Below are 24,313 nucleotides of genomic sequence, written 5' to 3'. Positions count from 1 at the left end.
ATATATGAACTAACTCATAATAAGACATTACGGCTATATTTGTAATATACTATGATATTATTTTTTTAATATTAATTTTTAAATTAGAACTCATATTATATTTGGGATGACTAATATTAGTTTGGAATAATTCATAACATATCGAATTTTTTGACCAAAATTTATATCACCAAATTGGTTATATTGTATATTTTGGTATTATAGCGGAGAAATTAAATCAAGTTTTTGAAAATTTGAAAACAAATTTTTATTACCAAACATGATTTTGATTTTTACCCAAAATATTTCTACAACAAAACAGTTGTTTTGATATTAACAAAAAAACATAACCCCTGCCAAACGGGCCTACATGTTTAATTATCAAACTTCTAATTTAACAAGGAGCTCAATTTATGCTATAACTAAAAATCATTTAGAGAGAAGGATGGGAAACCAATATGTTTTGGTTAAATTATTTGATACCTTAAATTTATATTTAATAATTTGGATTTAAGTTCTAACAATGTGCATGCATATTTAGGAACCATATATTTGTATGGGTTTCAAATAATAAATATAAAGTGTAAGGAATTATTTGAAAATTATGCCATCAAGAATTTTAGCTGAAAAATGTTGTGAAAAAACAAGCCTTCACTGTCTTTGATACTGACATTTCTGTAGAACTCCAAAATACGTACAACTTCAATAACTATTATATATTCTATTTAAACTCAAATCTCTTGCTTTCAAACCCATTCATTTGTCCAACGACTTAGTATTAAATATTAATGTCCATACCAAACTATACGGATTTGTATTGCTTTCAAGATTACAGACAACTAGGGTTTGATGAGAGCATAGGTTAGGTGAAGCTACCAAAAGAGAATACAGTATTCAATTAGTGGACAATATTATAGTTAAGGTCTATACGCATTGACCGCTAATAATGGAAACAGATGCAGCAATTTCTTCGTACATTAAATAAATATATATATACATACACACACATATTACTGGAGTATTTCATATCTGTAAGGATTCATTTGGTTAGCGTGAACTAGTCAGAAAAAAAAAAAAAAATTGTAATGTTATGGCTCGAATTTGGTGCGATTCGTGTGGTGAATCATAATTAATATTCTCTTTTACCCAGATATATAAGGAAGTTTAGGATTTAGAGTGAAATAGACTGAGAGAGAGAAAGTGGGGTTGAAACTTGTAATCTCCAAAATATCGTATAATGAAAACTTTCGTCGAATCTTCACCGTGAATATAGGCTTTGCCGAACCTCGCTACATCTTCGTGTTCTTTATATGTCGCATGTTTATTTTTTGTTCGTAATTCTGGATTTTATCTAGATTTTGTATCTTGCAACAAAGCCAGGCCATCTAAAATTTGAACGACCTATTTTTCTAATTGAATTCACTGCAACAAAACGATAAAAACCCTTTCACCATCCACAGTGGGAGGTGAGTTCCAAGAGTCATCTAGTTTGAGAAATCGATTTAAAAACTATTTTCCGTAAGATTACATTTTAGAGAGCTCAAAGTCAACTTGAACCCATTGGACCTGAAGAAACGACCACGATTGCAATTAGAAGGCTGTTTAAACACTAAATGGTTCTGCCCAATTGCACTCAAGTTTGTTTTTTTCGGAAAGTAATTGCACTCAAGTTTTGCAGTCACTCCAGTGTGTGTGTGTGTGTGAGAGAGAGAGAGAGAGAGAGAGATATGTGGAGTAGTATTAGGAACTCGAGGATTCTACTTGTCTTGATTAAGCTTTGATAATGATGCATTACCCTTAAGTCATATAACTAATGCAAATTAATGATGCGCTCTTGGGTTTCTAAGCCCCTGTACTTGTCTCAACTAACGAGTTCACAAATCATTGTTCAATCAGTAAATGTCACTAATCATATTTAAAATAAACCCTTACTCATGATTATCACATTCAAGTTATTTACTAGTCAATTCTATCCTTCAGGGCTTCAACTACATTTTTCATCCTTTAGTTTATAGTATGTCCTAATTCTTAAGGGATTTTTATTTTTATTTTAAAGAAAAGGCATAGATTACATAAACTGATATACATAAACACACTGATAATACTTTATAATAGAATTAACCAGGAAATAACTTGCGGATAAAGGAAGGAGACAGCAAAAACAATACCATATACAAAAATCCATCCATGAAGTTGTTAGAATTAATGTTGATACAAGTGATTATTTGGTTGAATTAGACGGTCCATTAATCGACGTCCAATAGTCTAATCAAGATTTGTTAAGTTGGCAGGCCATCATTAACGAATATTTCATGCAAGGTTGGTGAAAGGGATTATCAGCTACTGGTTTTGACACCAAACACATTCTACCTTCCCGAGTAACCCACAGCATGTTAAAGTATGGAAGACTTACACAAGTATATATGTATTTTTGCATAAAAGTCATATATCTATATATATAATTAATATATGATATATCGCAGTGGGGCTGAGGGGGACTGAGAGGTTTGAAGAGTCTTGGTCATTGATATGGTATTGGCAATTACTAGTAGAGTTGAAGAGAAGTAGGGACCTGTCTTTTTTAGAAGAATAAATAATGTAAAAGGAGTCCCTCCCTCGAGACGAACATCAAGACTCCTTATATATTCCTCTTCAGTAAATTTTCTTTTTTTTAATTGGTACTTACATACACATGCCTCTACCAAAGCTTGAATCCCTGATCTCCCTTTGGGAAGGAAGTAGGAGCCTGGCACCGCGAGGCCACTAGCATGTTGGTATTCCTCTTTAGTAATTCATTCTCACAAGTTTCTTCAGTGAACTCTCTTTGTTTCTTTACAAAAGTGTGTGGAGGATTTTTGGATGAGCCACTGGCCATTGCTAGCTGAAGTTTATCATAGTAAGACCCTAAAGTTGCTCAAAGAAACCAATTCTGCAATGCACGAGGACACTCGAAGGACTTAGCATCGGTAGGTAATCTGTCAATTCTAGATTACAATGCGAGTGCAGTTTGTTACCTGGAAAAGGGATAACCATTGCCAAAGGTTATATTATATGATCATAATTGAGTCATTAGCTCCTGTACTAAAAACTGGTTTGATCCAATTAGGCCTAAAGGCTACAAGAATCATATGACAGCATGATGGTCGAAGATAATTGACAGTGTCACAGTGGAAAGTGGTCATGACAATATGCCTGTGAAGCTACGTTTTGGTGATGATGGATCAGTCATGTATGCCAATCATGCCATTATAACTCTCACTGGGGGTACTCAAAGCTGGAATTCACTAAAATTCAGGTATGTTTGATCTTCTAATTCCTACTTCTAATACAGGCAATTTCAAGGCTTGGTTTTGGGGTCGTTGACAAGTTGTTTTTGCAATTGACTCCAACCTGTGATCGAAAAGGCAAAAATTGCAGCAAGTTTCCATTTCAGAAAATGGCTTTCTATTGATCAGAGTCCGAACTAAGGCACCAAAAATTCCTTGGTGGATGAGGAGGACAATTTCTGTGTCCAATCTATGGCAAGTCTGAGTGTTCTGCTATCTCGGTTTGCAGGCAAAGTAGCTCTTGAGCTTGAGTCTCTCAAAAGTGAAGAGATTATGAATAGGGTCTCAACAATAATCTCTAGCTTCTTGTTGAATTCCCAAAGCCAATTGGATTCTAATCCCCTAAAATATGCAACAGGAATGTGAATTATGTCGGAAGCTCTAAGAAAGAAAAATCAAATTTCATTAAGGTTTTGAAGAGCCAATGAGGCACCAACCCACTTTTCTTGGTGTCTTATAGTAAAACACGGTGGGATCAGGTGGCAACGATTTAGACACCATGGCTGAACCATTGCCTCTGAACACGAATTATGGGTCTAAAGTTTCCTCTCCACTTCAAATTCTGCTTGTGGGGGAAGCAAATCATAGAACTAACTATTCTACATACTTTGGCGGCCTTAGAGAAGCCAATAGGCTTCTTCAACATAATCTCTCCTTTGGTGTATGAGAATAGTTGTTGCAGTATTAGCACAAAAATCCTTCAGAACCCTTGTTTAAAAATAATAATAATAAAAGAACATGTAATGCTAAATCTACCATGCAATCCGAGTTTGTTGCTCTAAAATTGTCAGGTATATAAGCAGAGTGGCTTAGGAGACTACTGGTAGTCATACCATTGCGGACACATCTGTCTCCATTTATATCCTGCACTTTGAACAAAAATTAAACTGTACAATGAAAAGAGACACATACATATTAGGCATTACATTGAAAGACAACTTACCAGGAATTCTTGGATATTTATGGAATTTATGAGGTCATATCTGGTAGATCCTTTAACGAAAAGTTTATAGAAAATTGGTCCAAGATACATCGAGGAGAATGAGATTTAAACCATTGAGAGAATTACCCATGATTGCAGATCTCATGGATTAGGTTCATGTATAAAAAGAAGTCATGGGGAGTTCTAAGTGCTACCACAGTACCATAGTCTCTCTAGAAGTATATTTAGTACTTACTGCCAAATGTTTATGGTTGAGTTTAATGACATCGTAACCTGAATCGCTGGTGTGTGATAGTGCAAGCTTGATGGATTCGGCCGTGTGGTAGATAGAGATAGTTAAGACCTTCTATAAAATGGCCAACTTTCCAGAGCCTCCACGAACATCCAAGTTGGCGAATGGTTGTGACTTGTGACATGTTAAATCAAGGACTTGCTAGGATAAGATTTTGGTACGTGTGCAAGTTTAGTTGCTTACATTTAAGATAGGAGGTTCCAGATCACTAAAGGATCTTGAGCATTAGAGTTGGTGATATCATTGAGTCAAAACAACATTACACGACTTGCCCAAGGAAAAAAAAAAACTACATTACATGCTACAAGGAGAAAATAAGTAATAACCAACATGTTTACAGAAAAAGAAGGAAAATTTTTAATAATGAACAAACTCAATAAAGCTGAAAGCGACTAAACAGACATGTACCTGTTATTTTAACTGCCAAGTCTATTCAATATTGTAACATGATGTTTCTCCCCAAGCTTTAACACCTCCACTTGCTGAATTACCTATCATAAAGATAATACTTCACCCTATCAAGAAAGAACGCTCTGAATTGAATTAACAGAAATAAACAATTAGACAATTAAATTCGAGAATGAATATAAAATATTTTTAATGTAAGAGTAGGATTTTTACATCAGAAAAACGTGCATAAAGATGTCAAGATTGAGTGCATATCAACTATATCATGCTCGATGACTTGATCTTATTGAAAATACTATAGCCTGCTGTGGTTCCATTATCATCCAAGATGTATGACATGGTTTTTCGTAATGTACCTGATTAGCATGGTTGCATCTCTTTTATCTTGTGGATCAAAACGCAGTTATACTGAAATCAACTCATCATCAAAGTTTACATCACAATGCAGGGGATATGGTCTATCTTGGCCCAATTCGTCTCGCAATGCTGCTCAAGCAGAGGACAGTGGCTGATCTCTAGATAAGAAAGTGTTGACGGCAGCCACTCTGGCAAGGACTGGAGACTATTGCAATCCTTGATTTTCAGTTCCTCGAGAGAGGTGAGATTTTGCAGCCAGGTTAAAGAGTCCAGACTGGAAAGCCTCTCGATGTGAAAAGTGCTGAGGGTAGAAGGAAGCAGCCACTCTGGAAAAGAAGCAAGATCTGAATTTTCGCCATAAACGATCATTCTTTTGAGAGAAGTGAGTCTATGCAAACCCCACTCGGACAAAGGCGTAAGGTTCTTGCAATCCTTGATCTCTAATGATATGAGGTTAATAGGTAAACCACCTTCTGGAAAGGATATGATGCTCGGACAATCAGATAACTGCAGTTCTTGAAGAGATGTGACGTATTGCATCCTCTCTGGCAGGGACTTCAGATTCTCACAATTAATTATATTAACCTTTTTGAGGCTGGTTGTGGGAAGGCCTCCTTGTGGAAAGGAGACAAGACCAGGACACCCATCAATTTCAAAATAATCAAGATGTGCTAGATTGTGCAAGCTGCTGGGTAAGAATTTAAGATTCGTACATTTCACAATCCGAAGAGACTCAAGAGAAATTGTTTGCATCATCACATCTGCTAGGCTCTCTAGTTTGGAACAATTTGAAATAGCAAGTGTCTTTAATGTGGTGGGCAGCTGCCCTTTTGGAAAGGACATGATTGAAGAACAGTCAAAAATTTCTAGTACTTCAAGAGACATGTTGTTGCTGTGCATTATCCCCTCAGGAAGGGACTCTAGGTTCGGACAATATTCGATGGTCAGCTCCTTGAAAGTGGTTGGGAGAATGGGTTCCACACCTCCTCTCGGAAAGGAAGTGAGGTTATAACACCCACTGATGTACAAGCACTCGAGAGATGCACTTCTGTCATTAACAACCATTTCAGGTAATGACTCTAGGTCACATCTTCGGATTGCAAGACCTCTTAAATTAGATGGAAAATTTGTCTGTGGAAATGATGCAAGTCTTGGACAATCCTTGATTGTCAGTTCACGGAGAGATGTAAGAATATGCAATCCGAATGGCAGCTTCTCCAACATATGACAACAATCTAGTTCCAAATATTCCAGTTTGCCAGGAAGCTGTTGCTCTCCCTCAAACAAGGAAACGAGTAATGGACAGTTTCGAATCACCAGATGCTGAAGAGAAGTTAGGTGTTGTAATCCAACCTCATTCTGTGCTAAATACATTAGATCAAAACAATCAACAATAACTAACCGTTCAAGTCGTGCTAACCATTGTATCAACCCTGCAGGTAGATATGTCAAATTTGGAATAAAATTGATGTCCAAGGAAGCAAGTGAGGTAAGGTCAAGTGCAGCACCCAGAAATGCCTTGTCACATTCTTTTAACTCTAATTCATGAAGCAGTGGAAGCCTTGGAAGTGAAGAAGTCAACTGCTCACTTTCATGTATCACGAGTTTTGTCAAGGAAGGGAGGTGGTTGGGTAATTCCCTCTGTAGCTTGGGACATCTCTCTATATAAAGCTCACGGAGACTGGGGAACCCTTCAAAATTTTCACCTCCAAAAGAAGACCAGTCTTCCCATTCTGGCATCTCCTCGAAACATAGCAGCTCCAGTGATGGAAAAGGCCTGACAGAAGAAAGACCATACCCATAGAACTCAGGACCAACACTCTTCACTCCATTCATTCCCTTAATGAGGAGCTTCTTGAGTGAGGGTAGTTGACCTAGTGGTGGTAAGAACATGCATCTTTCGCAATCGACAAAACTTAGAGACACCAGCTTATAGAATGAGGGATTCCCTAACCAAGATGCAAATCTTGTACCACGATAGCATTTAACAGTAATCTTCTCTAGCTTTTGATGTGGTTGTAACATTTCAAGGACATCCATTTCAACACTTTCATTTCTCAATTCGTCAAAATTGTTGCTCCATTCCACCATTAATTCATTAAGGTCTTGCTTGTCCTTTAAATTGGCTCTCCTTGCTTCCCAAGCATTGGCCACATTTTCCAACCTTGATATAGAAAGTCTTCCTTGAAGATGCACCAAGTTCCTCAGCTTGCCTATCCCGGAGCCACTATCACTGCCCACAATAAACTCAGGCAATGTATGCAGGCTCCTCAAGTTATCTATTTGCAGTGGCATCTCTCTTATACCACTTCCACTGATGTCAAGGTGTCGTAGGTTAATTAAATTTCCCATGTCCATGGGCAACTCGGTCAAATGGATACATTCACATAATAACAATGTCTGTAGATTGTAAAGTGTACTTACAGATCGAGGAAGGCTGTTGATTTCTGTGTGAGAGAGATCAAGATACCGAAGGTGTTTCAAATTGCCAATAGAATCTGGAAGTTCATTAATGCAATAACCACTCAGAGACAACACCCGTAAAAAACTTGATTTTGGCAACAAATCATGCACGACCTTCTTAGTTAAATAGCAGAATTCACCTCCAAGTGATGATGCTAATGGTAAGAAGGTGCGTAACCGCCTCACTTCGTATAATGACTCGAATTTTTTGAAGACATCATATTTGGTGCGAATGTATGAAAAATGATGACCCTTTTCAAAAATTTCGTGCTGCTTATTTTTCTCCTCCTTATCCTCCAAGCGCATACACATTTTTCTTGACACAAATTGAGCTAAATCGTTGATTAGGTCATGCATCACATATCGTGCTTTGCTTTGTGTGGACTCTTGGAACAATGATCTGGATAATAATTCAGCAAAATAGCCATCAGCCACTTCTTCCATTCTCTTAACTTTTTCAATTTGCTGCACAAAACCTTCGGCCATCCATAGCAAGACTAAGCTTTTCCTATCAAATTCATAGTCCTTTGGAAATATTGAACAATATGCAAAGCACCGCTTTAAATTGGTCGGGAGATGATGGTAGCTCAACCTCAGTGCTGGAAGAATGGCATTTTTCTTGGGTGGCAAATCCCATAAGTTGCTATTCAAAATTTTATACCAATAATCAGTATCTAGTTTGGAGCCCAACAGACCTCCTAGTGTCTTAGCAGCCAAAGGCAACCCTTTACACTTGTTCACTATTTGTCTTCCAATTGGTTTCAGACTTGGAAACACATCTGGTTTTCTATTTCCAAATGCATGGTGCAGGAACAACAACCAACAGGCATTATCTGACATTTCCTTCAGACAATAAGGCGGAAGAGTGTTCGTGACTGATAAAACCTCTTCATTACGCGTAGTCACAATGATTTTACTTCGTTTAGCCCCAACCATGAAAGGAAGCAACAGAACATGCCAATTGTCATAATTTTCGTTCCATACATCGTCCAAGACAATGAGGAATTTCTTTTTGCTCAATTTATCTTTCAAACTACTCTGAAGTAGTTCCAGGTTCATGGTATCACATGGTTTATTAGTGGCTGACTCAAGAAGGGCTTTTGTTACATTCATCACATTGAAATCATCAGACACACAAGCCCATGCTTTTACATCAAAACACTCATCCATTCTCTTATCATTATAGACCGTCTGAGCAAGAGTGGTCTTGCCAATCCCACCCATTCCCAAAATGGGAATCACACAGAATGGATCAGTATTATCCATTTCATCATCAGCCAACAACAATTTAATTATCTCCTCTTTATCACCATCCCGACCGTAAACATGAGATTCAATCAAATGGGGAGTAGTGGGTGTTCTTTGTGAGACCCCAAACTTCCCTTCGCCATCATTTTTCAAGCCAAGAACATCTTTCTGTTTCGCAATGTACTCCAATTTCTCAATAACATTCTCAATCTTTGACACCATCCTTTCACTAAATGGATTAAAGTAAGCAAAGTTCCAATTGCGTACCTGATTGGCAAAGGTCTGAGAGCTGGACTCCAACTTGAATCGCAGAGCTTCCGTGGCCAATTCGTCCAGTGTGTCCTCGGCTTCATAAACAGCATCCTTAAGCATGTCCAGCCATATTTCCACAGATGGGTTGTTGTATTGCTTCTCCTCTGCATCATCGAGCACCGCAGTGTTGGTGAAATAAACAATCTTGAGCTTATCAATCAGAGATTCATTGATGTTTAATCTGTGTAGGAACACCATTATTTCCCCAGAAGCTAACTTGTCAAACAGAACTTGAAGTGCTGGAGAAAGAACAGCCTCCCACCAAACCATCTTTAGTTTCTCTTCTAGTTTCTGAAGTGCAGGAAAGAAAAGTTGGGTGAGGCGACTGGTTATCTCAAGCTTGTGATCACCATCAAAGTAAGCAAGCTTTTTAATTTAACATATATAATATATGTATATATCTCTCCCATTGACTTGACTTGTTCTTCCATATATCATAATGACCTTCATCTTACCACTTGCCTTGCAAATCCACTACATTAAACAAAGAATTCAAAAAGGGCCTACTGACTAATGGTACCAACACCGACAGATAAATAGATATTTTGTGCGATTCCAATCATGGTTCACAGTGGCCGGTGGTGGTGACGGTCGGTATTGGTGGCAATGTAACGAATTTGGACAAAATTAATATAAACTCGAATCACGTGTATGACTTAAAAATGAATCACTAATCAAACTATACAGGAACCACGATTCCAATAAATAAGAAGAATTTTTTTTTACTCGAGAGTGGTTTACCTCAATGATTGCCAAATCGATGTGACAAAAATCGATTGGCAAAAATATTTATTTTTCATATTAATTATTCTATCCCAATACTTATATAATATATATATCAGTACTAGTAAATATATATACATGTACTACAGGTTTTACTTTTACAATAATAAAAACATTATAAGAGACTGCAAATTAAACAAAAAGATTTTTTCCTGGTCGTTTTCAGGATTCGAAGTTCCATAGGTACTCTACTTTCTTCAGTGACTAAATAATGACCCTTAAATACACAAATTATAAACTAATAATAGTTTTTCTACAAATAAAAACACTTATCTAAAAAGATAGCATCGATATACCACAAATATTAATTGATATACGTATACATATATATTCTTACATCTTCCCTACTTGCCTAATAAGTAGGTAGGACAACAAAGACGAGCAAATACTCAGCTAGCTAAGAAACAAGCTTTGGCCTCAGCTTGAATTCTTCCTAATTTACACACACGTACATATATATATATATATATATATATATATATATATATATAAAATTGAATCGAGATTCAACTTCGGATACATATACGAATCTAAATTTGTCAAATTAAAAATAAAACTATCCCGATTACTTAGAATCGGATATATGGATCCATCTTTTCCGGTCGATTCTTTATTAAAAAAAATCATATCCTAATGACTTTGAAACCTATTAACATTGAATAAAGAAAAAGAAAATTATGGAAATGAAAATCTAATTGAATGGACTAACCAACTTGATTCTTTACTTCAGAATTGGGTACTGTACCATGGTCGCTTGAGCGGCGATTTTCTTCAATCACCATCGTCGTCCTCCTAGCCTTAACGGTCCATTTTGGGTTGCTGTTTGAACCAAAAAAAAAATAATAATATTTACTAAAATAATAATAATAACATTTCTGTTATTTTGTTTGATAACAATTTTATTTAACGTATGTTTATAAATAATGGTTACCTAAATTATGAAATTTCTACTTAGAACGTATTTTTTAAAATTATAAATTATCTCGTATGTTAAGTAATGCTTCATATTATACGTCATTTTATCAATTATATTTAATTTTTAAAAATTATTTTTAATAACTTCGTCCCATATTAATTTAATTCACTTTACGCTCAGCCTATGCCTACGTTGGGCTTCAATGTCTATACAAAGACGGTGAAAGTTTTACAACATGCTCACACAGCCCAATCCCGTGGGTCTAAAGTCCATTAATGAGCTTCCGTAAAGCCCAATATTGAGAGTCAGCTGCCCATAAACGACCCTTTAAAGTAAGCATTCTTTTGGCGGGAATCGAATCTCACTTGCCTGCTATCGCTCGCTCTCCGTTGCCGTCAGATTCTGTCAAATGAGCAGATTACCAGAAATAACCGATCTCTTCGCGAGGCTCGCATCAAATCTCCAAACCCTAAAAACAACGGTCGGTGATGAAGATCAAACCTGTGATCTCTTAATTTCAAATCTGAACTGTTCTCTCAATCTGAACGAAAATTCTAGGGTTAGGGTTTTGGACACTGCGCTCTCTTTGATGGGCTTTAGAGCACCACAGGTCAGTCCTCATAATTTCGACAGCCAAAGATTTATCGGTTGGGGTTTTAGACACTCATCTAATTTAATATATTATATATGTGATTGTTTAGGTCTTTGATTCAGGGATTGAATATCTGGTGAGGACAATTGTTACTGTTCTGTCTTCTACAATTGCTTGCAAGGTGTTGCGGTTTCAGAAAGAAGAGGTTTTGCAAATCGGTAGCACAATCTCGAGGCGTGATTGTGCAGAATTGATCGAATTTTGTGCTGATGTTTTGGGGAGATTGGATGGACATGGTGGGTCTGAGGAATTGATATGTGATTGTCATTTACAGATATTTTCCATTCAGAATTGCATACTTCTTAAAGAACTGTGTTATTGTGTAACTTACATTTGCAAAGTAGTGTCTTTTATTACACTAATGCTCTAAATACTATTGTTTGATGCTTGATACATATTTATTTCGCTTTGAAAATCCTATTTAAGATTAAATCAAGAGGCAATATAATATGCCAAACACAACAAAATTTGTAAGTTTCAATTGCAAAGTAAATGTTGTAATATTCCTGAATTGTGAAGGGACTAAATATTTAAATTTGATGTTTAAATTCATTTGGTCTTATGAGAAACATGTTACTGATGTCAATTGCATTGTTGAATATGTTCCTAATGGTGCAGGGATGCTTTCTCATACACTATTGCATGCTGTTGTAAGAGTTGCAGTATCAGCATCTTGCTTTCGTTATGTATTAGAATTGACACCTATTCTTGATGTAAAATCAATCGAAGGAAGAAGTCTAGCTGTTTCAAAGCTGCTCTGTCATTTGCAAAAGGAAATCTCTCTTAGAAACGAAGAAATACCACTGAGGTGCGTCCTCTTCGTATTTGGTTGCATTGTTTAGTTTAAAATAGAATGTTAGTTTTCATGCTTTTGTTTCTAGCCAAGGTGTAAGTTGATTCCACCCCTTGTCTAGGGCAGGTACGACCTGCACTCAGTGTGAGAATAAATATTCTTAAACCCCATAATAACTTTATATGGAAACCATGCTTTGCAAGCCCACATCGGAATAGCTATCTTTATTATGTTTGTCATGACTCGTGCTACATTGAGTGTTCGTGTTGCTCATCTTCTTCTTCTTTTTTGGTGGTTGTTTGGATCAGTTGCCTTATCGTTGATGGAAGGTTAACAACACATAAATTTATCTTCTGTCCTACTGAATACTGATGAATTAAATTCAAGAAAATACTTTGTCCCTCCTATTGAGGCTAACTATCTGACAGTGCGTTCACCAACAATCCTATTCCCTAGTTTTGTTATATACGATAGGGAACTTTGTGAATACACTGGGCTGAAGTAACCTGTTTTTCCTCCTTGCATTTAAGAGGCCTTTTTTTTTTTTTCCTAGTTGGTACTCACATACACATGCCTCCACCGAGGTTCGAACCCCTTACCTCCTTTGGGAAGTAGGGGGCTGGTACCGCTAGGCCACTGGCCCATTGGTTTTAAGAGGCCTTTCTTAAAAGCCTCTTGATTTGTGGAAGCGTTTTGGGATGGTACATTTAAGTTTCAGAGCTCATTTGTTTGGGTGCCCAAGTTCATGAATGCCCTTAAAGGTTTCTATTGAATGGAAATTAAAGGGAATGGCATGATTTAAGAATGCTTTACTGGTGTAATCTGATTAAGTCTCTTCTCCATCATATTTTATTGTTACCAATATAATTTCATCTTTGCAGGCTGTTGCTGTGGTATCTTGACCCTCTAATTCTAAAGAATGATCTCTTACAAATATTGCAAGAAGCTATTAGAAGACCTTTTCTTTGTTTGAATATTGTATTTTATGAGAGGACAGATTGGCGCCTTATACTTTTATGCTTGGCACTTACTCCTGCTATGTTTATCGAGACCAGGGCTCTATTACATAACTGGTTTCTGATGACGTAAGTTTCTAATGATTTTTGCATTGTAACTTATTTGGTCTTTTATCATGCTTGAAGGAACTGAAAATTCATTTATATGTTATGGACTTTAGCTTGTGTTCATATAAAACTTCTAATGATTTTTTCAACAGCTTTTGCATTATAAGAAAAGTTGGCCAAAGAAGTCCTTTATACCAGTTTGTATGCTTTCCGTGTTGAATATTTACCTATTGCTTATAGTTCTATGAAAAATCCAGCAGCAGCATGCATCTGTTTGTCAGAAATGTCTTATCCTTGATAGAAAGTTCTCTACATGTCATAATAGTATATCTAAAAATAATCAACATCGAATCTGATTCTTTGCAAAAATTGTTTCCATTTGGACGTGATTTTTACAGTTTCCTACAATGTTGGCAACTCTACCTTGCAGTTGACAGGAAACTTAATCCAGCTACTCTTATATGTAAAAAAATTTCCCCAACTTATAACCATGTTCTCTGTTTTCCTGAATGGGACCCACGCTTTCTGACTAAGCGCTGTCAAATTCGTTATACCTGTTCTGTAGATCAATCATGTTTTTTCTGTGTAGTGTAAAAGTTCTCATATTATCTACATTTAATTAACTGCATATAATTTTTTATTTAGTCAGTGTTGTCATTTTCACATTTTTGGTTAGCAATACAATCATTTAAGGCATCATACTGGTCATGTGTTCTCTAATTTAGAAAAGAGATAGGTTCTGAAAGTTACGTAATTTTAAATGAGTCATTAGATGACTTTGTGGGCAGGTTGTATCACTTATTTAAAATTTTTTGTAATTTCTAATTTTTTCATCCAATAATATAACATTAGTTTGTATTGCCAAATAAGCAATTATATTTGATTATTTTTTAACTTACTGGTTTGGGTTGGCTGTATATAACAGGGGCTTGGCTACTGTATTAGAGCTTCAAATTGAGCTAGTCCGGCTGATACTTGATGTAATTTCCAGACCAACGTGGTGGGGCATAACTATGGAAGTGGGGTCAAATTTACCTTCTTCTCATGCATACTTTCCGCAAAAACACCACTTGATGAGGACTTTGGCTGGACCACTCTCATTTGAAAATTTTCTACACTTGGTTCACAGTACAAGCAAACCAGTTCCCAATGCTAAAAGTTATTCTGATTCAACTCTTAAGCAAGATGCGACAAAATTTGCAATGATAGGTCACAAATCTATGTGGTATATTCTCACTCTACCTCAAACATTGTTGTTGTGCTGGTTTGATTCCACCACCAAAAGGTCATGTTTGAACTGTTGCATAACAGGGCTATGGCAATGAACTTCCCAGAGTGGTTCTTTTTCGCTTCTTTATTGCTCTTTGCTGGGAAAAACAATCAAGATATTTTCCATTCAGAATGCACATTAGGGGCTGCTGAAACTGAACAATCTCAGGATATCGATCTGCCTTGTTTTTCTGCTTCTGCTGCAAGGCACATTGCATGGATTCTGAGCCCCATCAGTGAATCTCATCAAAATCTGCTTGTTGATTCTCTGATTAGAATATCAGAGTCATGGCGACTCAAGCTATTTAGCTCAGATAACCATTACAAAGTAAAAGCTGGCTACAAGAAAAAACTCAAGAAACCCAAATTTCATGACATCAGTGAGGAAAGTCCACTCTTAAAGGAATTTGATTGTAGAACTATCCAATACTGGCTCCAGGAATTTCAAGACATTTACATCAAATATTGGAATGAAATTGTCAACAGTTCTGCATCATTTGCAGCAAAATCATCATGTGGGATTAGCCTTAAGCAAAGTGTGTTGTTTAGGAAAATCCCGTTAGGCATTTTGATTGGATATTCTACTGGCATTAATGAAGATGGATGTGAGCTGCTGCTGCATTATGTTGTAACTGGTTCCATACTGCAGTTGACGGAAACTCAGACTGCTGGATTGAACCATCGAAAATGGATTGCTGGAGAGCAGGAAGACTTTGACAAGTGTAATATAAAGGAAGCTGTGGCAGGAGCCTGCCTTGTATTCCGCTTAACTGATGTTGTTGAGAGTATGTCAGCTTCAATGTTTGATACTGAAGAGGGTGGAATAGACTCTATTTGCCGGTTGAAGCAGAGGACTGGCAAATACTTGTTTAAATGTATTAAGAAGCTACTCCAACTCAATATTGATGAAGATAATGTACTCATGATGCTAAGGGATCTTTACAGTAGACTGGTACGATGGAGACATCAAGGTCGAGATGTATTTCAAGGATCCGAGGATCTGAATGATGCCATTGAAGCCTTGAGTAACAAACTATCGTCCTGCTGATGAGATTTGTGAAGCATAGGCATTTTTGTAATCCTTGTATGGAAATGATTGTTTTTTGTTTATTTTAATCTGTAAATATGTGCAATATTTTGTATTCTTGTTGATCATCAGTCTTTGCAAGTTAGCAAACTCTTTTTCTTTACATTGTTCTCAAATAAGTCTCTCATTCTTGTTGCAAGGTCACCTCTCTCTGCTCATCTACCAAATTTCTGAGTGCATGGTAGAAGTTATGGAACCAAAAAAGATAAATTTGGTTTTAAATACATTATCGTGGCTCGTATAAGAAGCACATAGATGCACTCATACAATAATTGCATCAGTAAAGTAAAACAACAGCAAAAATAGGCAATCCAAATGCTCTCTGTAAGGCAACTTTATTAATATTTCTTACAAAGAAAGCTATGCAACTGCTTCTGCTACTAAGACAGCTACATAAGAAGACTTATTCTCCCGCAAGCTTAATGCTTTACCCTATGAACTTCAATAAACTGAAGCCTTCGCATATAGTTGGAAGCCCCTTCAACTTTTACATAGCATTGGGTACTTCACTGCTAGGTGGAAGCTTTTTTATATACATGATGAAACTTATAAGATCAATCATATTCTATAGTTGGCCATAGGTATTCGTAATATGACTACAGTTGAACCCCTAATCGAACCAACAAAATAGCTTTGCAACCTTGGATGACTAAGCTTTCGAATCATCTAAAAGACTAAGAAGTATAAAGCCATATAATCGATAGTAGCAGACAGATTCTATCAAGGAGTTCTTTTGACCAAAGACATCCCAGTCGGATCACCACCCCATTCTTCAAACACAACCAACAAATTTCCAGTTGGGTTGATCCAAGAACGTGGAACATGGTACCTGAAATTTTCAAAACTCATTACAGTTACATGAATACGCAGAAGCAGAACTGACACAGAATTAAGTAAGAGACTTTTTTTTACCATCTTTGAGAGGCCTGTCCACAGTTGCTAAGGCATTTCTTCTCAGTGAAAATTCCAGCATAGTTACAGTTACCGCAGTTACCATGTGCTTTATATCCAGCCCAGTGGCGTCCGATGTTTTCACCATTTATCCATACTAGACCTTTTCCCATGCTATTCATATCTAAAGCTAATGGTTCATTTCCTGCTGGTGCATTGAAAGTAGTCTGGAAAGACAATTTTATCAATTTAAAAAATGTCATAGATTCATTTATATATATATATATATATATATATATATATATATATATATATATATATATATTATGTGGAACTTATGAAAGAGCAATAAAGCCCATTATTGGGTAATCGGGATGATATTCACCTTGTACCATGTCAGGGGCTGCTTTTGAACCACCATTGATCCCTGTACCCACTCAACAGAGGAACTTCCACTGACTGTGTGAAGACTTAAATCTTCGCCTTTCAGTCCAACCTGCATAGAAGCATGTAAGCGAGTGAAAATCTAGCTTGTGGTGGCCCTAGTTACAACAAAATTAGCTTCATTTTCCAATGGATGCAATGAGTAGGATTTGACATCCATTTTTTAAGCACAAAAAAAAGCTGATTTAATCATATACATTCCAATATTTTTTAAAAAATATTCATAAACACTAAATTACTTCAAAGTAGTAGTTGGAACTCCAAATTAGTCCCAACAAAAAATGGATGCAAAAAAGTATTAAGCAAACAAACCTTATAGGACCATTGTTGCTTTGTCAAATCTCTTGTCCCCTCATCGAGACCCTTTAAGGTGACTGGGCCAAGAACCCCAGCATTAAATGTCTCAAAATGCACGCCGACATTCTGAGATTGATCAGATATGGTATTAGGAAGACTAATAAATGTGATGTTCCTCAACTATCATTCACATCAAAAGGCATAGACATGTCAGAAAAACAAGAACTAACCGGAAGACCAACGGCAACACTTAGTAAAGAAATCTTGTTAACACCAGCTCTTAAATTCACTCCATTACTATATGTTAGTTTTGGATTATCTAATCCACCCCAAACAGTTCCTGCCATAACAATAGAAATCAATGAGTTAACGAATTTAGTGAATGGAAATTTTTCGGACAAAAAAAAAAAAAAAAAAAATAGTGAATGGAGGCAGAGGTTGAACTTTATTCCACAAAATATATTTTGCCAATTCAAGTAAAATACCAAGCAAGATCATCTACCTGATAGTTGACCGTTGATGAAAACATGCAAAGCGTGCCCTGCTGACATAACAGTCAGAGTAGGATTCTGTCCATTCTTTAGAAATCCTTCATTAGGTTGTATATTCACACTGGAGTGAGCAAGAGAGTATACAAAACAAGAAATTAGTTTCAACACTAAACTATCACCATTAATTTATATAAATTCAACACAGAAATGTCTCAAAATACACAAGAGAATGATAGTTATATGAATACTCACTCGGTCAGGTACCACAAATAGTCCGAAGCATCTCTAGTGACATTTATTTGCTCCCACAGCCCATCCATTGCGAGTGTATCTTGGTCATCAGCAGAGACAGTTTCTTCATTATACGACTGCCAAGAGAATGACCCCACAGGTGTCATCTTCATATGCCAGCCATTGCTGCTAACCTGTAAACAAATTCAGGTCTTATGTTAAACCAATTGTTAGAAATCTTTGAACCTACATGTTCTTAGGAGATAAACCAAATCTTATTCTCCTAATACTAAAATTTAAGCAAAAAACACCTGATGTGACTAGAATTCTCAAATTCTTTTTGTCACTAATTGAAAATAAAATTATCAATGAGAGATTCGAGAGAATGAACTTTAGATATTGTGTCATAGAAAATCGTCCATAAGCTTACCCTGGCAGTGTTGAAAACTACATTCTTGCAGTCAGGGAGGATGCTGACAGACCAAGGAGGCAGGTCATATTGCATATTTCGAAAGGTCACCTTCGCTGAAGTTGATGGGTCATAGTTTGCAAGAAAGGCAGCACAACCGGACTTTGACTCGTACACATGAGCCTAAAAATTAAATAATAATGAGGAATTAGTTCCAAAGAAGAAAAACAAGAAGGAAGAAAACTGCAGCATATATGCATAGTTTCTGAAATGAACAAACCTCCAGATTCTTGCTGTAATAGGTCACTGCTGGATATGTCGAAACTAAAGCCGGTTCACATAGCTTGATGGCTTTATGCAGATCTCTGAGATGTGACCACTTCGGTTCCCTCAGTAATCCTAGTGTATAATAGAAAACCCGTCATCACAATTGTGGAACATATTATAATAATTTGCACGAAAAGTCCCAAAACTAATAGCAAAGATGCTAATGATCTCAGGTGCATGTGTGTTCTATTGTCTTAATTGCTCCAGAACTAAATAATCTAAGTTGTAATTGTATAACACATACCATATTCATCAATTGGAGCATCATAATCGTAGCTAGTAGCAATGAAGAGACCACCAGCAGTCCTACCAAAATTTGTTCCTCCATGGTACTAAAGCCACCAAAAAGATTTTCAAAAATTAAATAAAAGTCATAATAGTAATAAATTACACAAAGCACTTAGTAACAAAGATGCTAATGATAAAAAACTAAAGCTGAGTGTTTTTTTTTATTTTTTATTTTTTGAAGCACAGTGAAAATTTGACTTACCATATAATAATTCATGAATGAACCATTATTCTGTATAAACCTTGCAACTGAATATGCCAGGTCTTCTACTGGCCTGTAAGGAACTGGACCACCAAACGCGGTGTACCTGGGAGGATTAACCAAAGGAAAAAGGATAACAAATTTTTTTTATCTCTGGGTAATTACACAACATGGTAAAAAGTAAAAAAAGAAAAAAAGAAAGAAGGTTTTGGCCATATAGGGCAAGAATCCGTGACATACCAGCCAGTCCAGTTTTCGGTAAACATTTTGGGTTTATAGTCTTTGTTTGGTTTGAAGCCTTCACAGTAGAAACCATTGCAAGTGTCAATCTGTCACAATCAAGGAATATAAGTTTTGAGAGAGAGAGAGAGAGATAAAGAAAGAGCCATTGCCATCAAAATAAAGAATGCAATTTGTTATTATCCATTTAGAATTTGACAACTCAACCAGCTTTGAAATAATATGGTTCTCAAGTCACAACCAGATATGCGAATCAAATTATTCAACCTACATATAATAAGTTAATCACAACATAAGCAGAAGAGATGAATATTAATTACTTCATTCAAGACTATAAAAAGTGGACAACACACTGTTCAACAACCCCACAAACTAGTATACATGCAAGGAACCAACAATGGTAGTAGAAAAATGACAAGAAGAAGCTAAAAGAAACCCGTGAAAATTTTGGGAAATGCCTCTTACAATTGGATCAGGGGCATCCTCTTGTTTGCACATAATCCATGGGACACCAGTGTCAAGTCCGACAGCCATTTTCGCAACCCATTGCGTATAAGCTCTGCCAGGAGCACCAATTTCCCACTCCACTGGTCCATACTCATTCTCTATCTGTAATATGCATTAAACAAAATGAACTCGAATAAATTTTCTTGTCAATGGTTACCTTTTTCTAGAATGATGGTGACAACAAGATGGGGCTAATTTTCTGACCTGTGACATAATTATTGGTCCTCCTTGAGTTTCAAACAACTTTTCTGACTTCATCAAGCTGACAATTTTCGCAGTAAATCCTTGCATTGCTCTCTTCATAATGGTCAATTAGAAATCAAAATTAATGAAAGAAATAAATACACAACAACAAACTTGTAACCTGGTAGGGACAAACATAAAAATCGAAATAACTGACCTTGAAAGGCTCATTATCTGTTCGGAAAGAAATACCCGGAACATATTTAAGCCAAACAGGAAATCCTCTGTACCAAAACAGAGCAGAAAAGAGACTGGTTGAATATATAAAAATAGCAAAATTAAAATTAAAATAAAAATAAAAATTAATGATTAGGTATAAAATTGTCGGTTTAAGTTCAACTTTTTCCAAGTAGTTCAAATAACGTTTTCAAAAAAGTGGTTCAACTAAATATACACATCAATCACAAAATATACACATCAATGTAATCAAATAAAAATAGATATAACACACGTGTATATAATTGTGAGTCACAGTTTACGAAGCCATAACAAAAAAGGGGTGGAGAGAGTATGATAATGGTAAGGCTTACCCAAAGTTCCATTCAGCACAGACATAGGGACCAATCCGGAGATGAACATAGAGGCCTGCTTGCTGTACTACCTTGATGAACCGAACCAAATCATACCTCCCCTCAAAATAATACTGCAAAAATATTGAGAAAGAAACTATTAATCTTTTTGGTAAAAACAAGAAAAAAAAATATTAATCTTTTGAATAAAAACAAGAAAATGAAAAAAAAAAATAATAATAATAAATAAATAGAGTTAAATGGGTTTTTCGCATTACTTTCCCAGGAGAAGGTTCATGTCCATTCCAAAAGACATAGGTCTGAATTACATCCAAGCCTCCATCTTTGGCCTTTCGTATAAGATCAGGCCACATCTATAACCACCCAAAAAAAGAAAAAAAGAAAAACACCAGGAAAATGTAGACAAATTAATCAAAAGCTGAGATAAAAAGAAATAAAAAATTTACAAAATAAGAAATACCCAATACGGAAAAGGCATAAAAAAATTGCAGAAATAAACAATTTATATATGTATGTGTGTATATATGCATATAACATTGTTGGGTATGGGTACCTCAGGAGTGCTTCTAGGGTAGTGAATGGAGCCAGAAATGAGAATCCTTCTTTTTCCATTGATGAGAATGGCTCTGTCGTCGTAAGACACAGAGGCTGTGACCGAAGAACAAACCAATGAAAAAAAGAGCATCAAAAGTAACATATTGATTCTCAACATGTTTTTCAAATTCAAATTGTATGCTTTTTTGTCTTTTTTGTCAATTTTTCGAATTTTTCTCTGTACACAGAGAAAACGAACAGAGGAAGTATAGAGACAGAATGACAGAGTTGTGTCTTGTCTTCTTTTTCTTGCTCTTCTTTATTGTTTCTTTTGAGAGAAACAAATATGTAATATTACTATATATATATATATATATATGTATGTAATGCTATGTATATATAATGTATAGAGAGAGAGAGGAGGGGGTAGATAGAGAAAGAGAGTTGCAGAGTAAGTGTAGGGTGGATGGTGAGTTTGGTTTAATGTGGTGTAGAGAAATGGGATGGTGGGCAACTGCCTTTATACATTTTAAGGATAGTGGGACCCACTACTTCGTTAAGTGGGGCCTTGGACTCACCCTCTTTGACACGAAACTAAATTTTATCCAATTAAATTTCTTCTCTTTTGGCTTTGCTTATTTGTGGATTATAATATTTGTTACTCTTTTATCAAAAGTGTGGCTAGATTAATATCTGCCAAAAAAAAAAGTGAAATATATATATACTATATATATCTTTTTACCTTTGGTTTTTTTAAAACCAAATGCATGTTTTGTGTGTGTCCATTAAGAAGGTAAATAAAAGAGGATTAATAATCATCATTTTTTTATTTTATTTTCAAAGGTAAATTATGGATGTAAAAGACACTTTTGTCCTTATCCACTATCAAATCCAGATTTTAAGTATATATAGCTATCAAAATATCTTTTCCTTTTTTTCAAATGATTTTTTTTTGTTAACAGAAAATTGTTATTCAGATATTTATGCTTGATAATAATAGTTAGTTTATATTTCTTAGTTTGTGATAGAATCATGTTAACAAACAAGTTATCAGTTGGTAGCATTCAAAAAAAGGTCACATCTTTTCTAAGTTAATTAATAACCAATGATAATTGACACTTTAATCAGAGTAGTTTGGGAGCGTTATTAAAAGGCCCCCACTCAATATTGGTTTAATCAGTGTTTTATGATTATGACATTTTGCGAATTTAAATATATATACATCTCATTTTAAAAATAGTGTCATCAACATAATATATATATATATATATATATATATATATAAAAATTATGTTGATGACACTATTTTTAAAATGAGAAGTATATATAAAAATTATGTTGATGACACTATTTTTAAAATGAGATGTATATATATTTAAATTCGCAAAATGTCATAATCATAAAACACTCATTAAAATATATATATATATATATATATATATATATATATATATATGAAAATTACATTAACATCCCTTTAGTTTGGTCAAATTATATATAGATAGATTGTTTAAAATTTATTATTTTGACATTTCTTAAAATTGTTAGTTGGTTGTTCAAAAATGATTTTTGAATGTGAAAAGTTAATAATGCTCTTATATTATAATAAGATTTTATATTATATTTTATACAAAGTAATGCTAAAATTGTTAATTTCTTAAATTTGGTCGATTGAGTCTACCAAAAAAGAAGAAGCTATGTGTGTCGTTGAGCACACATCCCAAATTTGAGAAAATGTCAAAAGACTCTAAACAAGGTTTTGCATCGATAAGTTACTTTGAAAAAAAAATAATAATACTCCTTCAGTTTTAAAATAGATAAGGTGGATATCTATTTTAAAACGGAATGATCAATACATTAAAACCTCCAATAAAAATATTGTAATTATATCATGATACTTGGAAGGAAAGTATACGTGAATGCAATGGCGTACAAGGCATGAAGACATGATGCCATGGACGCCAGATGAAATCTTTTGGTCCCCAACAAATTCTACATATGGCATTTAACAGTTTGGTGCAGCAAAAAAAAAAAATAAATAAAATAAAATAACAGTGAGTGACCCACATCAAAAATAAAAATGAATAAAAAAAAAAATTCTAATTTTGCTTCTCTGAACATGAACTTATAATGTATGATAAAGATACTAATAAAGAAAAGAGATATTGTTACTAAAAGATCTAACCCACTCAAACAATGTGACTTCAAGAAGTGGCGTGTTCCCTACTTTGTTTGAAATTGCAGAATTTCTCTCTCGAAAAATACCGTTCATGCATTTAATTAGTGTCTTGCTAATTCCAAAGTCACCATCCAACCCACTTTGGACTAACACACACACAAAAAACACACACACACTCTCTCTCTCTCTCTCTCTCTCTCTCTCTACTATTCAAACTATTAAAATGTGAAATAATGAATTTGGGGCTAATCTCTGAAGCATGCTATCTCTAGATGATTTGGGTGAGAGCATTGATTATCATCCCAAGTCAGCTTGATTAGCATATCTGAACCGTCTGATTAAAATAATATTAGCCCAATAAAAAAATGTCAATTGCGTGCTTTGTCCATTCCACACATGAATTGCCGTCCTCCTCCTCAGTTTCTAATATTTTTCAATATCGTTTGAATTTTCTGTCATCTCTACGTACTATGAAGTCCTTTAATTAAGGATTAATTAAATAAAATAGTACAAAATGTTAGCATGCATTGAATAAGAAGAAATCATTTTGTATTATCGTAGACTTGGACATTTAATCAAACAAAAAGTATAGTTATTTATATAAAAAT

At 35.2% G+C, this 24,313-nt stretch overlaps 3 protein-coding genes and 1 pseudogene across 3 annotated transcripts; 2 read left to right on the top strand and 2 right to left on the bottom strand.

The window, feature by feature from the left end:
• The first annotated feature begins 2,508 nt into the window (after nt 1-2,508).
• LOC132278140 (probable polyamine oxidase 5) lies at nt 2,509-3,671 on the top strand (annotated as a pseudogene).
• A 130-nt stretch (nt 3,672-3,801) lies between these two features.
• On the bottom strand, nt 3,802-9,276 carry LOC132275918 (putative disease resistance RPP13-like protein 1). Its single transcript, XM_059777118.1, has 2 exons — nt 5,305-9,276; nt 3,802-5,031 (listed from the first exon to the last, which is right to left on the bottom strand). The coding sequence occupies exon 1, from the start codon at nt 9,236-9,238 to the stop codon at nt 5,381-5,383; it is 3,858 nt and encodes a 1,285-aa protein (XP_059633101.1). The 5' UTR covers nt 9,239-9,276; the 3' UTR covers nt 3,802-5,031; nt 5,305-5,380.
• Nucleotides 9,277-11,409: 2,133 nt separating this feature from the next.
• Nucleotides 11,410-16,107, top strand: LOC132275917 (uncharacterized). Its single transcript, XM_059777117.1, has 6 exons — nt 11,410-11,637; nt 11,729-11,915; nt 12,298-12,487; nt 13,354-13,557; nt 14,462-14,761; nt 14,848-16,107. The coding sequence occupies exons 1-6, from the start codon at nt 11,437-11,439 to the stop codon at nt 15,851-15,853; spliced, it is 2,088 nt and encodes a 695-aa protein (XP_059633100.1). The 5' UTR covers nt 11,410-11,436; the 3' UTR covers nt 15,854-16,107.
• Nucleotides 16,108-16,195: 88 nt separating this feature from the next.
• Nucleotides 16,196-22,012, bottom strand: LOC132275916 (beta-galactosidase). The gene is made up of 18 exons (XM_059777116.1): nt 21,546-22,012; nt 21,250-21,345; nt 20,993-21,105; nt 20,620-20,686; nt 20,424-20,516; nt 20,178-20,321; nt 19,713-19,801; nt 19,473-19,578; nt 19,227-19,314; nt 18,936-19,054; nt 18,677-18,838; nt 18,268-18,440; nt 18,027-18,136; nt 17,755-17,864; nt 17,540-17,650; nt 17,169-17,279; nt 16,805-17,010; nt 16,196-16,721 (listed from the first exon to the last, which is right to left on the bottom strand). The coding sequence occupies exons 1-18, from the start codon at nt 21,702-21,704 to the stop codon at nt 16,613-16,615; spliced, it is 2,166 nt and encodes a 721-aa protein (XP_059633099.1). The 5' UTR covers nt 21,705-22,012; the 3' UTR covers nt 16,196-16,612.
• Nucleotides 22,013-24,313: the final 2,301 nt, after the last annotated feature.

This window comes from Cornus florida, unplaced genomic scaffold (genome assembly GCF_030987335.1).
Source record: "Cornus florida cultivar Cherokee Brave unplaced genomic scaffold, ASM3098733v1 CherokeeBrave_3.0.0_Hap2_Chr10, whole genome shotgun sequence".
In the NCBI taxonomy this organism is placed as follows: Eukaryota; Viridiplantae; Streptophyta; class Magnoliopsida; order Cornales; family Cornaceae; genus Cornus; species Cornus florida.
Note: the sequence above shows the minus strand (reverse complement) of the source record. Positions and strands in the feature narration are given on the sequence as shown.